Source organism: Amblyomma maculatum, chromosome 2, assembly GCF_055883805.1.
Source record: "Amblyomma maculatum isolate TAMU_Amacu chromosome 2, ASM5588380v1, whole genome shotgun sequence".
NCBI classification, from domain to species: Eukaryota; Metazoa; Arthropoda; class Arachnida; order Ixodida; family Ixodidae; genus Amblyomma; species Amblyomma maculatum.
The window spans coordinates 23912930-23925016 of record NC_139345.1 but is presented as its reverse complement, the minus strand read 5'-3'; the positions used below and the strand labels follow the sequence as shown (position 1 = coordinate 23925016).

The 12087-nt window shown below is 46.9% G+C and overlaps 1 protein-coding gene across 1 annotated transcript in view; it reads right to left on the bottom strand.

Annotated features, from left to right (window-relative positions):
- Positions 1–2404: 2404 nt before the first annotated feature.
- LOC146198141 (arylsulfatase B-like) overlaps positions 2405–12087 on the bottom strand; it is a 36069-nt gene continuing 26386 nt past the window's right edge. The window contains exons 7-10 of the mRNA XM_084592570.1: positions 9720–10010; positions 8339–8477; positions 4359–4662; positions 2405–3828 (exon numbers count right to left, since the gene is read on the bottom strand). Coding sequence (XP_084448696.1) covers positions 3562–3828; positions 4359–4662; positions 8339–8477; positions 9720–10010 — 1001 coding nt within the window. The 3' untranslated portion in view covers positions 2405–3561. The remainder of the gene's footprint in view (positions 3829–4358; positions 4663–8338; positions 8478–9719; positions 10011–12087) is intronic.

Sequence of the window (12087 nt, the reverse complement as noted above, 5' to 3'; positions counted from 1 at the left end):
CTGCCGGCATGGCCGAGGGGCATCACATGTCTGACTCGGAATGCAACAGTCGGGGAGGATTCGATACACATCTCACCCTGCCGTCTAAATTGAGAAGCCTGAAGTTCGTAGCTCATACCAAATTGACCACGTCACGTGGTCGCGAGACGTCGTACTACCCTACGACTAATCAGTGGATAATGGAGGAAGGAAATAACTTAGGAGAGGCCCTGACGTCACTTTTTTGAAGTCTGCGCGGCCGTGCCGCGACCGCACGCTGTAACGTCTCTCCTCCTCCTTTACCCTCCGCCTTTTCTTTCTCCGCGACGCTCACGAACCTCGGGCCTTTAGCAACGCTGTTGCTAGTGGCCCGAGTTTTCATAGCAACAGCGATGCCGTTGCTAATGGCCCGACTTGGCTAACCCTAAATTTTGACGTCACTTCCACCACACTTTCTCCAATGCATTGGGAGTGGCAAGGGCCTCTCCTTAGTTGTTTCCTTCCTCAATGCAGTGGATCAACCCCGGCTCAAAGAAGCCGAGGCCATTCACGATGGTCTCGAGGGAATACCGCCGCCGCGACTGGGACGGTGCAACACCTCTCTAGGTTCTCCATGTGGCTATGCGGGCGATGCGGCATCGCGCAGCTTCATCCGCAACCGATCTCGTAAGTGGGTGACAATTTGGTGAGCCCCAAATTACTGTTGGACCGGAAATGGGCGCGAGGACACACCGTGGCGCCACCTCTCGGAAGCGCTCGTATGACGCAGTAAGTGTGATAACGCACGTTGAACGGCTGCTGTAAGATGCTTTCGTAGGCAGTTCAGTTGCGCGTAAGCATTACGTTCACTTATTTATTTAAGGTACACTTTGGTCTGGGCCTCTATAAGCTTATTTTCAGGTATGAGACTCAGTAATGCGGCAAAAAAGCACTTCACCGAATCAGAGTTATCGAAGTTAGCGAGCTTATACTGCTACGACGACGCGCACCGGCTGCAGCATTTCTGTTGTTATGAAGAAAAAACAAACTGAAGCTACCACACAACCAGTTAGATGCAAGAACAGATGACTGTCACGAGCCTGACAGATTTTGAGCGCCTTCGCATAGCGCCGGCGGAAGCAGCGCCATTCGCCTGCTCCCTTGAACGTAGTAGAGCAAGCAAGTTTAACCGCGGTGATGACATGGAATAATTTTTTAGCAAGCGCGAAGACGTGTGTTCCACGAAGCGAAGTGTTGCGCACTGACTACCGTCATTGACACTCTGTTTTTTTTTTTGTTTTGTTTTTTTTTTTTGTTACGCATACTATCTCTGTCAGCACATCACAACATGCATGCAGTCTCTATCTTTCGTTTATTGACGAATTCTGTCATTCGAAATTATTACTGTACTGGAGACGTCGCCTGAGACAACTCACCGTGTGCACTGCTGCCCCAGGCGGCAGGATCTTCTAGTTCACTTCAGTGAAACTTCGGTGTCAACCTGTTCATTTCGAATAATTTGAGACCTTCTGGCCTTCGCACGATCCTTCCTTTGTTTGGGAGTGTACTGCTCCATGCAGAAGCTAGCATCTTTTCCATGCTTCCAGCAACAGTACCGTTAGAATTCGCAAGTGATAAGCGCAAATTAAAACGTGCGCGCCATTTCTTCTGCCGCTCACCCAACTTTTAGCGCCAACTTTATGGACAAAATCTCGCTCGCTCAAATGTCTGCAGCATACATCATGAGAATGATCACTCGCTGATTTGGCCATTCAAATTTTAATTAAGGAAGGAGAATTCCGTGAGCTTATGTTTCGGGTAGCAATGGGAGCTTGCGCCGGGTTCCCTCGCTTGCGTCCGGGTACAGAGCAGTAACAAACTGTATCAACAGCTTAAATAAACTTTAGCAGCCTCAGTAACGATGCAAGGTCAAAAGGTGCAACGCTAGCACTCTATATGAACCCAAACTACAGAAATAAACGCGAGTATTAGCTTTTAAAACGCGCAAGTTCAATCAAGCGTCCGCTTCAGCAGAAGTAGGAGGAGTCACGTGATCCCACTTTCTCCCCTAAGTCGACACTAGTGCCGTGCGCTCCAGTGGTGGCGCTTGCGCCCAATACGTCACTATAGGGGTACTACCGACAGCCTCGGTCACACGTGGCTGCTGGACGAGGTAGGAATTCAAACGCCTGAATAATAATAATAAAAAAAGCAAAATAATGTTTTTCTGTCACCAGAGAACATTGCTTACCTGTGCAAATTCGCAAGCATCACTCGCGTGCTGCGATTTCGCTGCGAATGTTTCTGGATTAATGAAAAAATTTTTCTGTGTTTGCGTGTTTGTTGCATACTAGACCGTCGACATTCTGACCTTGCCACTACAAAGCGACGAGAGTTTCCCAGTTTGCGCGGTCTGGTAGCAAGATAAGTTGAAGTGCATTCGACGTTTCATCTGTGTTTATTTCACACAATGCATCAGTGCGTCGAGACCTGCCATCATCAATAACTTAGACGCAGAAACAGCACACCGAGGTTGCTTTCGACGATTACTATTACTGTAACACCAGTACGCATTCGAAACGCACACTAGTAAGTTATACGTACCACAAAGCGTTCACTAGGTGCCTTTCTAACACGCTTGAATCAAGCACCGTTCATGGCCTATTCGTTGTGTGGCTTTTTTGCACTCGGTTATGTAAAAAAAGAAAAGCCTATGTGTTGGCTGCCGAGCTGCCAAACGCGCGGAGGGCCTGAGTGGGAAATCAATGCTGACTAATTTGTTTTATTGAATTTCGTGCGACTCGCCTTCATTTTAATTAGTGCCATCAAGCGCTAACAACGCCAACTGTAACAGTAACAACGACGCGCCAGACAGATTTTTGCGTAATGAGGCTAATAATGCTTTCACATTGATTAAAAAATGGGGACTCTTAAGGCCTCTATGTTATTTATTTTTTTGATGCACCTCAAATGCTCCAAATAGAGGTACCACATGAGGGGAAATACAAGACAACAGGAAATACAAATACAAAGAATGATACTTGAGTTAAAGGACAATATTTTTGATGAAGTTCTTAACGTCAATGGTGCTGGTATGGAGTGCGAGTTGGGCAGGCAGGCCAATGTAGTCGATTGCTGTTCTCGAACAAAGAAAGAACGCAGGGGCGCAGTAGCATGTGAGTAAGGTAGATAAACTTCTTTAGTGTGACTCGCGCGAAGGGAGACGTGATGAGTTATTGTAATATATCTGCGAGGAATGAGTGATAAAATTTGAGAATGAGGATAAGTCCGCAAGTTTTGCGCCGTGTCTCGACGTCAAGTAGGTTAGCCTTAACAGTGCTATGCTACGCTATTAGAAGCAATATTACTTCTACATGTTTCAGTCACTGCAGAGCAATACAGTTACTCGTCTCGCTTCTTATTGTTTGGTTTTTAAATTTCAACCTGAGAGCATTAGTACCTCATGTCGAAAAGTTCTCTGTCTTCGAAGTTGCAAGGAGCTGCCAACTCGGGTAGCTCATTTCATGAATGAGCGAGATGGGAATCGAACACAAAAGACGCTTGAGTGGAAACTGGATGCACGCCTACTTTACTGCCGCTGCCTCAATTCCAAGCTAATGCGAAAAACACCGTAGAAAATAAATTTAGTAGCGAGATTACGCTATAAGAGCCCCAAGACGCTTCCGCCGCCACACTGGTCCCGACAGTTGAGCAAAGCAGCATGTTGTTGTTATTGCAGACGATGTCTTGCCTAGGTCCCCAAGAACAGTTGTTGTACTCAGGGTAAGCATCGAGGTTCGGTCCGCTCTGTCCTTGGGACGCCGCTATGGAAGCTGCAGCAACTAGCTTCTTCATCAGGATTTCCACAAGCTGCAAAAAAAAAAAAAAAAAAAAAAAAAAAAACAACACAGAGGTGTATTTCAACTGGACACCAGGAGGCGTTAAACATTTTATGTGATAATCAAGGCGCATGAGTGAAATCACAAAATCTGTCCATTAATGGGCTGCAGGCATTTACCTCTACCACTAATAACACGAGTGCCGGTCGCTCGTGAACTTTATACTTTGGGTATCGTATTTGCGAGTGCGAGCGTGATGATAGAAAATTTAGCTTTTTTTTTTTTCGAGGGGACGCGAGCATTCTATTCATAAGGAACACTCCCATTAAGACCGCTACATACACACCATTCCATTCTCCTTCAGAGTGCATTTTCTGTTCAGGCTAGGAGCTCGCCTTATTTTATACTTTTTATGCGCGGATCACTGGTGAGTTTTGAAGAAAAAGAAGAATATTTCATTGAATAACGAGCAACTTGGGCTCCATCACAACTGTTCCATTCGGAACTTTGTCGATCGCTTGCCTTTCCCTCCTACGTTTTCGCAGTTTCCGCTGCACTCACGTCGCTTTGTTCCTGGGCAAGGTTCCTCGTCTCGCAGGGGTCGTCGATGACGTCGAACAGATAAACAGAGCTCGAATGTTTTAAATTTTCCTGTTCCTCCCCACTGCAGGAGATCGCTGCACTTCGCCTCCATTCGGGGCTTGGCGCTCGGGTAGTGCTTGCGGAGTAGAGCTTGGCCAACGTCGCCGCCGCAGTTGAGTTGGCCGTCAGTTGGTCGACGTCTATGTAGATGGAAATGTTGCCAGCCGGACGGAACCATTCATCTTTCCAGCTGCCATCGCTTGGGACGACCACCAGCTTGTACCTGACAACAATAGCCGTATATAATACTTGCCACGTTTAACTTACACCCTTAACGTTTAACATTGCGAGTCATCTATAACCCAGCCCAGATGCATATTTTTACATGCCATTAGAGCAGCACAAAATGCTAAACAGAATGGGACAGTAAATAGAATAACACTAATCCTGAAATCAAGGAAAATTGATTATAAACGTTCACAAAAACGCTTCACGTGTAGCGTTTTGCGTAACTTGAACGAAATGTAAAAAAAAAAAAAAAAAAAAAACAGAAAAAAAAGCGGGAACCGAAGCTGCGTGAAACCAAGAGCGCATTTTATTGCCGCTATGCGGCGCTTCTTAGGATATTTAATATTCCGCTTAATTATTCAGGTAGCTAAGATTAATTATAAAATATTATTTTAAATTCAGGGAGAAATGCTTTTGATTGAGCTGCAGGATGCACGTTAAGAAATAATTGATCCAATTTTGTGCTGAAAACGCTCATTTCTATATCGTGGTCTTTTTTTGCTTAAGAAATATGAAGAATTACCAAATGGCTGCGGTACTTTTTTTTTTTTTTTTTTTTTACGCAAAGTTGCCATAAGGCATGTTATAGATACTCGTGTAAATTATTTTCGGCAAGGAACCGGAACAGGCTCCCACTCTTGTCATTGTCGGTGAGCCATTTAGAGAAGTCCTCTTCCCTTGTTGTGGTTAGTCCCACTTGGCGCAGAATCTGTGCCCTTGATGCCCTTGTTCCTGTACAAGTCCACAGCAGGTGGCTACTTGGTTCCCAAATTTTAGTAAATAAAAGAATGTTCTCGAGTGTATGAGAGATAACATTTTCTTGGAACCGCCCTCAATGAGCCTGTTAAGCGCAAAAAGAAAGAAAAACGTGTTTTGTGTGCACTATTTGGCTAATAAGGGAGAAGGCCATCTGTCATTTTGGGCAAATTTTATACTTGCGTGCTTTTCTGCTCGTCTGTTGCAACTTTGCATACTGAATGTTAGGACATTTGTGATTTTAAAGCGAAGTTTGTTTTTGCGATACCTTTTGGCCGAACTTCACAGTTCTGCAGTCGGTAGCGGTGCGACTCGTGGTGCCTAGAGCATCCATGGTGGCTGACATATTCTTTAAAATACTCGCATAGACGGTGGCGCCGGCATTCCATGCAGGCAAGAAACTCTGTGCCCAAGTGTCCACGAGAGGTACTTACTCCCCGGATCAATGGCTTCCCCGAGCCATGTTCAGATTAGGACTGGACGACCGGGTACGTTTGTAGAAAATATTGTTCGATTGTTAACCACCTACTAATTAAGAATGTGTACTAGACCCTGAATTCAACATTGAAGATATTGCATAATTATTTTAGCTCGTTACCTAATTAAGAAGAATTCAAGAGTTACTCCAAGGAACTTCACACGGCGTGAAACAATATGGCACTGGTTTCCCTCAGTTTCCGTGCGCTGCATTTTTTTTAATTATTTTTCAAGTGAAGTGACCTATCTACACTATTACAACCGACGTCAATTATTTTGCATACCTCGTTGAGCACTCTAAAGGTTTGCCTTAAATGAGAGCGTGGGATTACGTCACCGATTGTTTTGTAACACTACAGCACTCTTGAAACAATTGGCTCATCAAGCATACACAGTGCTACGCAGAATGAGGCAGGCACAATGTAGATAACCGCACGCGGTCTGCGGATGAAGCTCCCCGTTGTCGGCTACCCCTGAGGAACCTCTTTCGCGTATATCTATTTTGCTGCAAGCTTAACTTGAACGAGAACATCTTGGACGGAAATCCGCCTGGTCGGGTTCGCGGGCTCGCGGGACAAGAGGGTCAGGTCTGTCAGCATGGAAACGACGAAGTAGGTGCCCTCGCATTGTCCCCCAGTGAGGCGCTGACACGCATCGTGCGAAACCACGTCTGTGTGTCTCACAAACTTGCCTCAACGGTCAGCCGTTTTCTACCGCTACTAATACCCCAGTCACACGGTCATTCTCAAAGGCGATTGAGTTGATAGCCTTCGAGATTTTCAATCGCGATCGAACTCGAAGGAGTTGTGCCGCTGCTACACGGCAAAACTCGAAGGCTATTGAAATAGTTCTGGTGTTTGGCGCCAAACTTTTATGGCGCCACTATCGTTGTTTTCAGTTTTGCTTAAAGAACTAAAATCTATCTATAAATGCAAAATAAAATATAACTGCTACCCTTTTTCAGTAACTGCAGGTGTTTAGTTGTTATTCAAGGACAACTTTTATTCCTTTTTTTTTAACGCGTTGGCGTTCATACGACTGTGCTTTTCATTGTGTTTGTTCTTCTCGGTGGCGCATGCTACAGTATGTAGAGAAGAGTACATAAATAATACGCCTAAAAAAAGAGCGATATTATTTTAAAATTATTACGGGTATTAATATTTTACCGCGTAAATGAAAGATATAAAATAATAATGCTTGTTCACGTTTTTGTATCGTAAACGCGCTGTGCACGTGTGTGCGTGACACTCGTTGGGTCAACGCTAGCAACCTTGCGCGACGTTCGAAGGCCTTCGAGATCTCGTAGAGTTCTGAGCTGTTCCGTTGACTCGATAGACTATCGACTCAATGGCCATTGAAAACGCCAGTGTGGCAGCTTTCGAAGGCCTTCGAGTCGATAGGAAGTCGGTTGGAGGGCCTTCGAAATGCCCGTGTGGCAGCGGTATAAAAGACCGCATCCGCAGAGAAAAACCACCTGGTGTTGTTTACAAAATCTGGTGCTCCGAGTGCCCTCATATATCGGCAAAACAAAAAACCTCCGTCAGCGAATATTACAACACAAAAAATGACGCCCGGCAAATGAACTCAGAAAGCAACTCCCTCGCCGAGCACTGCGAACGCGCCGACCACAAAATCGCCTTTGAGGAGGTGAGCGTCCTTGCCGTGGAAACCAACCCTTTCAAAAGACGACACGTCGAGTCGTGGTTCATCCGGCTGACAGCAGCAGCATCGAATAGGAAACCAGGGACGCTACCCTCCGCGTACACAACTGGACTCCGCCACGTGTTGGGATAGGGGAAGGAAAGACCGCTGCTTGTTACTGCGGGTCTCGCACTTCAGTCGCCCGTGAGGAAGGGACCGAGTTGGTCCTGAAACGTCGGGTTTTAATAAATAGTTTTGATTGGTGATAGTGTTTCTCAAACTTTTTTTCTGCACGCTTAACCACTGATTCCTTAATTTGTACCCCTATCATCCCGCGCGTCCTCATTAGCATACATGCGTAGGTTGACAAATTATGGGAAATACATATCGACATAGATGTAAAGCCCTGCTCTAAAAAATGCTGTGCCAACGTGCCTGAGTTGCCCATGGGAAGCGCGCTTGACTCGGGATCCGAGGCTCCCTGAAGCTTTAATTCCTCTCAGAAGAAAAAGCAGCACTCCTGCCAACTGTCACGTGGTATGGTGACGTCACACAGCCTGACGACTACTCAGTGCCCGGCCATGTCACCTGCCAACTGGCACTTGCCTGGTGCTTACAGTGCCATACCGACAAAACCGTTTTCTATAGAACACATCTTTAACGCTACCGTGTTAAAATGGGTGCACGCAGAACCGGCGACGCTAATGCCAACTCTCGCGCTCGGTTTCCATTTTTCACTGCATCAGCAAGAATGCTATCGGCGCGATTATTTTCCATCACCATCGCGTCCAGCTGACCTTCCACTCCTGTAAGCGCCACTGCCGTCACTCGGGTCGAAGCCGTGCAGCAGCTCCTCTCGGGCTGGCGGTTGGCCACGGGAGAGGGTCCCCCACTGGCTGACACCGTCAATGGGGCCCAGGTCCGCAATGTTGCCTCCTGATAACAAAGGACGAGGCTCAGTTAACGAGCTTCCACAGGCATGGCACCACACTTAGGAGCCGTGCACCTCATCGGTTTGGTTGGCTCGGCATCTTGCCTCCGCTCCAGGACTGGAACTTTACAAAAAGTTTCCGACGATATATCACGGAATAAATATCATGAGATGGAAAACATAATGCAGCGTCTTCTCACATTCAGTGCTAGGGGCAGGTCTTTTCTAGAGAAACGAAAATTCTAGGGTACCGTGGTACTTCGCAAAAATCACGCTTCGCCTCTACCGAGATATTGACACCATTGAGTGTCAGAATGCCCTCGCCTCCCTACATGCATCGCTAGTATTTCGAGAGATATGTGGAAAATGCATAAACAGCATGCGTCGTTAATCTTTAGATGCGCACCATGGTCTCGAGAATTTAGAACAAAGGAGAATTTTCTTCTAAACGTTGTTATGACAGGGCATTCGTAGAATCCGTAGGCATCCTAACCTTCTCAGGGTAGAAGGCCACAGCCCCTCCTGCCTTTAGGATTCTTTTTAGAACGCCGAGGTTGCGTAACAAGCCACATGAAACGATCCAGAAGCAAACCATCATGAGCACTAAAGCTGCAAAATTATATTCAGCACCAATGCGCGCTCAAGCACTGCTTTTGCGAACGCCTTGGCAAGCATCCATTTTTTTTTCACTGCTTATCTCTAGCTTGCCATTCCTTCATTCTTTCTTTCCTTGAAGATCACCAAAAACCTTGAGTCCACCTCACCTCTCCCACGCCTCCCTTTTTTCAGTGCGTTCCTTATCTTCCCCTTCCTGCCGCGAAAACAGCCTTGTGTGTGTGTGTGTGTGTGTGTGTGTGTGTGTGTGTGTGTGTGTGTGTGTGTGTGTGTGTGTGTGTGTGTGTGTGTGTGTGTGTGTGTGTGTGTGTGTGTGTGTGCGCGCGCGCGTGAGACTGTCACAAATTATTTTGGCTACACCCCCGCACCGCCTCATTTGGAAATGTCTTCTAACCTACCACATGCCACACACTACCACAGTCTCTTGGCGACAACGACAGCATGAGCAACACGCCATATATTTTGTTCCTGTGAGCCGTTCTTTGTTTACCGTCCCTTATTTTTCTTATTCATTTATTATAAGAGGACTATCGCATATCTTAAGCCAACTTGTCTGAATTCTTTCTGTTTCAGTTTTTTTTTTTTTATTTTGCCTGGTAAACTACGCTAATGTGGGCAAATAGAGTGCATACCGGCCGCCTGGTACAGTGTGGGCAACCAGTCAACGAAGTGCGTGAGGTCCCATGAGACACGGCCTTCCGGTCGACTGCGGTCCAGCAGCGGCGACCAGATGAACGCTGGCACGCGCACACCACCTTCCCAAAGCGTTTGCTTGGAGCCGCGCAGGGGCCAGCTGGAGCCCATCCCCATTGGGTCCGGCCCATTGTCGCTGCTGAAGATGATCACAGAATTCTGCAGCATGCCTTTTTCGTACAGGGCCTCGACAACAGAGCCCGTCGCCTGATCCATTGTGTCCAGCGTGGCTGCAGACCAGAAGACGCGAGCATAATACACAGCTCTAAGATGACGCTTCCTATAGCGAGTGCAAAGGAAGCGCCTGTGTGACGTTACGTGTCGATCAAAAGCCTGAGCGTCTAGTCTTGGCTGCATGTCTAAAGTTTAGGAAGCAAATATTAGCGGATGATGTTTAGGTTTTTGCCGATGACGTAATCTGTTTTGTTTTTATTAGCTTCTAGCGGAAATGATTTAGCCAAAAACTTTAGAAGCCTGGTTATAATAAAGAATTCATGGAGGTCAACATTGTAAAACGCAGTTTATTGACTATCAGGTTATACTTACTCTCGCCAGTATCTATCCAACAATATATCACATGGTTCCCTAATTATACCTTACATGCTTAATTATAATGAACTATTGCCTAATTAATTTGTAACTAAGCTATCTTATATACTTGCACTCAACACTAACGATACATCGACACACACACACACACACACACACACACACACACACACACACACACACACACACACACACACACACACACACACACACACACACACACACACACACACACACACACACACACACACACACACACACACACACACACACACACACACACACACACACACACACACGCACACGCACGCACGCACGCGCGAGTTTAAGAATATGCCGATGCAGGTGCCAATTTAAACAGGAATACAATTGCTTTAAACTTTCACCCAAATGCTTCAGCAGAAAGTTGTGCTACATTATCTACGTTTTGTAGCTGATGAAGACGTCCCGGTCAGTTCTTTGCCCACGGAGAGCGGCCTCACCAGGGCACTCATTTTAGCAACTAAGTTTATAGACACGCCTTGCATATGACAGAGTCCGAACAAATCGACAAAGCAGAGAGGGAAGCATCAGAAAGTTTGTGTTCAAACAAAACGTGACTGGCCAGTTCAGTCGATTGAGTGATTGCCTCGGGAGACGGTGACTCTTGGCTAGAGCCCCAGCATGCGTTGATTTTCTCTTCAACTACGATTCATGTAATTGCGCTTTGGTGAATGCTAGTTGTCGTCAGGTCAGAACGACAAATAGAGCTTTCCGCGAAATGAGATCGATAGTAGCATTGCCTCATATATAGTTCCGCTTCCAAACGTCTTGGGATTTGTGACGCCAGCGTTGTTTTTATCCAGTGAAAAATCGCTGTGCCGAAACTCGATCATTATTATGCTGTGTAGCATATAAGCCTCGATTGAACGGTAACCGGGCGTTCATCATAGTGAGGAGGACCCGAGAGAAACCTCGCAAAAACGCCCGTCCAGCCATTCGTGCCAATAACTCGGTCTCGCGCGTTGCTCTCGCGTCGTGCTCTCGCGCCATACTCGCGCGATGCGGCTGCTGCCGAAGCTCATCTTCCTCTGTACAGGAGGCCGTCGCGAATGACGAAGTGAGCAGTCTGGCGGCGGATAGCACGAGGTTCTGGTGCGGCCGATGGGTCCCAGAGAAAGCAGCTAAGACGAGCTATCCGAGGATCCTGTTGTTGCTCGCCAGCCATGTTGCGCAAGGGATGTGTCAACGAAGAGCATCCGACGCAGAAACGGCAGGGGCTGAGAGGTGGTAGGGAAAAGTGGAAAAAGGCGTCGGCGTCGTTTTGCTTCCGGCCGGAGCGATAGATGACACGAATATCGTACTCTTGGAGACCGAGAGCCCATTGGGATAGCCGGCCTGTAGGGTCTTTCAAGGAGGACAGCCAACACAAGGAATGGTGGACCGTGACGATGTCGAATGGGCGGTCGTACACGTAAGGGCGAAACTTGGAGATCGCCCAAATTATGGCTGGAATTCCTGTTCTGTACTGAGTAATTAGATTCTGCTTTGGTCAACGAACGGATCACGTAGGCAACGACGTATTCTTCAAAACCGGGTTTGCGTTGTCTAGGAAAAGCACTGAGGCCAACGCCACTGATATCTTTACGAATTTCAGCGGGAGCAGTTGGATCGAAGTGCCGTAAAATGGAAGGTGAGACGAGAAGACGACGCAAGATTGTAAACGCGTTGTTGCAGGCGTTTTACCAACCGCTCAGGTCGTCGCTGCGCAGGAGGTTC